A 2962-nucleotide genomic window follows, 5' to 3' on the forward strand; every position below is an offset into this window, starting at 1 on the left:
CTCTCCAAAGAAACGACAGGTGAATGTTTTACAATAGGCTTACTAGAAAATAAACGAAATATAGGCTATATCATATCACACATTTAGGCCAGGGCTCTATGGAGAAAAAAAGCGATTCGCCAACTGCCAAAGAAAAATACTATGGCACAAAAGGCATAATAATACAATTAACCTTTCAAATAATTCCTTATGGTTAATTAATATACACATTTAGTTGTTTTACATTACAGCGGCTGATACACACGGCAAACCTCCTTTGTTAACGGGCTTACTCCGGTTCTACCAAGTCTTCTTCGGGCGCAGACGCAGACCTTTTCCCCGGGTGTTGCCTCTTCTCCTCGGCGCGGCTCTCGGTAAAGTGTTGTAACAAGTGCAGCAACAGGTTGGCCTGCCCGCACTTCACAGGGTCCAGCACGTTGCACGGGCTGTTCGTGCCCAAATCGTCCGGGACGACGCTGATGATCGCGTTATCCGAGCCCCGTTTCCCGGGGTGCTGGCGTTTCTCCAGAGCCTGCTGCTGGTCCTCCCAGTCCTCGTCGCGCTTGCCCGGGTGCTGGCGCTTGGACAGCTCGCTGAAGAGGAGCGCGGGCGGGTTCTCGGACGCGAGCTCGTCCAGGAGGAGTGAGCCGCCGCCGCGCTTTCCGGGGTGCTGTCTTTTCTCCAGCTCGACGAACGAGTTCATTAGTTCGTCTTCTTCGCGTTTGCCCGGGTGCTGTCTCTTTTGGACATCTTGGAACTCCGAGTCCTGGTCCTCCTCCTCCTCCTCCGCTCTTCTCCCAGGATGCTGCCGTTTCTCCAGATCCTGGCTGTAGTATCTCTTACCGGGATGCTGTCGCTTTTCCAGCCACTCTGGCTGAGAGGAGAGACCCTCTGTGGAACGAGAGGATGCTTAACATTACTACAAGTCACTTTTCATGATCCATTTGGGTCCAAGATTTGATTTAATAGGCAACATATCGTCACTGTCGGGCAGAAACCTCGTATCTCCAAGTTTCAAATGTCAAAATGTGTACATTTTTTCGCAAAGTAAAGTGCGCCTGCTGCAAGGCCATCGCACAAAAGTAGTGAAAACAGCTGATCAGCTGTTTTCGCTAGTTTAAATCATTTAAAAAATTATAAATACAAAACAAAGGGTTTTGGACATTGATTATAGCCTAGGCAACATATTTTCACTTGATTTATTGATTAGGCAACATATTTTGACTTTCTATTAACACTGACACAAGCATATTTATTTATACTAGGCCTATATTATTTAGACACAATGTTGTAGCTTTTTTTTTAATCAAGAATATATATCTTGATGCGTGATGGTTCTGTTGAATTTACGTAGCTGTTGGACAATAACTATACAAATAAATAATGATTTCAGGGGGTCTCCAGCAAAATGAAGAACGGGTTGTTTAAACACATAGAACAGAATAATTTCAAATGGCCAAATGCATATAGGCTACATTTTGGGGTAGCATACTTTGAATATGCACTGACATTATTTCGGACAAGACAGAGGAGCCTTGTTAGCGCGATGCGTAATTACGCACAAGCTCTCCAAGGAACTCTCTTTTTCCTCACCATTTGAGCCGTCGTCATCCTCTATCTTTTTCAGAATGGATCGCAACAGGAGACTCTCTGCTCTCTGTAGTATGATGTCGTCGATGGTCTTGCGGTCCCTCGTCTCATCCTCCGGCGCAGCCTGTCCGCCGCACACGGTTAAGTTACACACCGTTACAGAAGCCAAGATGACGATGCAAGTCAACTTCATGGTAATATGGACCTGGTCCTGTATGGAGGAAAGACAAAAAAAGAAAACACAAGGATCTCGTAAAAGAAACGTCGAGGGGTTCTTTGTGTAGCCTATAATGTAGCCTATATCATTGGTTCTCAAAGTGGGGTCCGGGGACCCCCAGGGGTCCTTGAGGGAGTTCCTTGGGGCCCCCAGCTATTAGGAACCAAATGGACCTGGGTATGTAACTCAGAAATGGAACAAAATGTACCCCTTTATTCCATTTGTACACTATCAGTATGGGTCTCATAGAATGCTATATTAATTAAACGGGGGTCCGTCCGTAGCCTAATGCATGTCGAACCGAGGTCGGTCCTTAGAATTCAAATGGTTGAGAATCACTGCTAGAGCCGTAAAAATCTTCTCTTGTGGGGGTCCCTGTCATATCTTTTCAAATGGGGGTCCTTGACATGAAAACGTTTGAGAACCACTGGCCCCTATATATATCGTCACTGTCGGGCAGAAACCTCGTATCTCCGAGTTTCAAATTTGTATATTTTTGTCCGCAAAGCAAAGCCCTGCTTCATCATACAAGGCCATCGCACAAAAGTAGTGAAAACAGCAGATCTACAAGCACACAACGCCTTGGCGTTGTGTGCTTGTAGATCGGCTGTTTTCACTAGGCCTATATATTATGAATACAAAACAAACACCCGACAACGACGATATACAAAGTCTGCAATATATAAAGTAAAAACTTACTTGGAAATGCCTTCAAAAGCCCCACGTTCTTTCCCAACTTGGTGCGCTATGTGCGGCAGGCAGTGCTTTTGAAGCTCCAGGTGTTTAGAGATGCTCTGCTCCTGCACAGACAGTGGTGGTGGCTGGACCTGGAGAGATGCACTGCTGCTACTCTCAGTGTGTTGAAGAGATGCTCCTCACAGTGCCGGGTGGGTGGTGGATGACCTGGAGAGGCCAAGTCAGGAGGTATGAGCAGACACAACTGCGTGTCTCCACATTTATACCCACTGGTCACTTTCGTCACACAGGACGACGCTGTGGGTGATTTCTCAGGATTCCACCGTCTCCATTGATGTCACCAAGTCGTGCGCAACGGGGGTTACGGGGGGCCCTGTCTCGTGGTTTTGGATTAAGCATGCGTAATTTGTTACCCGAGTGACGGGGGTAAAGTAATTGGCTACAAATACAATATAGGGTTGGTTGGGGCTGGCCTGCCCC

General features: G+C 46.8%; 1 protein-coding gene across 1 annotated transcript; it reads right to left on the reverse strand.

Moving 5' to 3' along the window:
* Positions 1-268: 268 nt before the first annotated feature.
* On the reverse strand, positions 269-1762 carry trh (thyrotropin-releasing hormone; the record flags this gene model as incomplete). The annotated part of the gene is made up of 2 exons (XM_080732966.1): positions 269-870; positions 1573-1762. 2 exons carry the CDS (start codon positions 1760-1762, stop codon positions 269-271), a joined length of 792 nt encoding a protein of 263 aa, XP_080589092.1.
* Between the last annotated feature and the right edge of the window lie 1200 nt (positions 1763-2962).

Source organism: Nannobrachium achirus (genome assembly GCF_963921795.1).
Source record: "Nannobrachium achirus genome assembly, chromosome: 9".
Lineage (NCBI taxonomy): Eukaryota > Metazoa > Chordata > Actinopteri > Myctophiformes > Myctophidae > Nannobrachium > Nannobrachium achirus.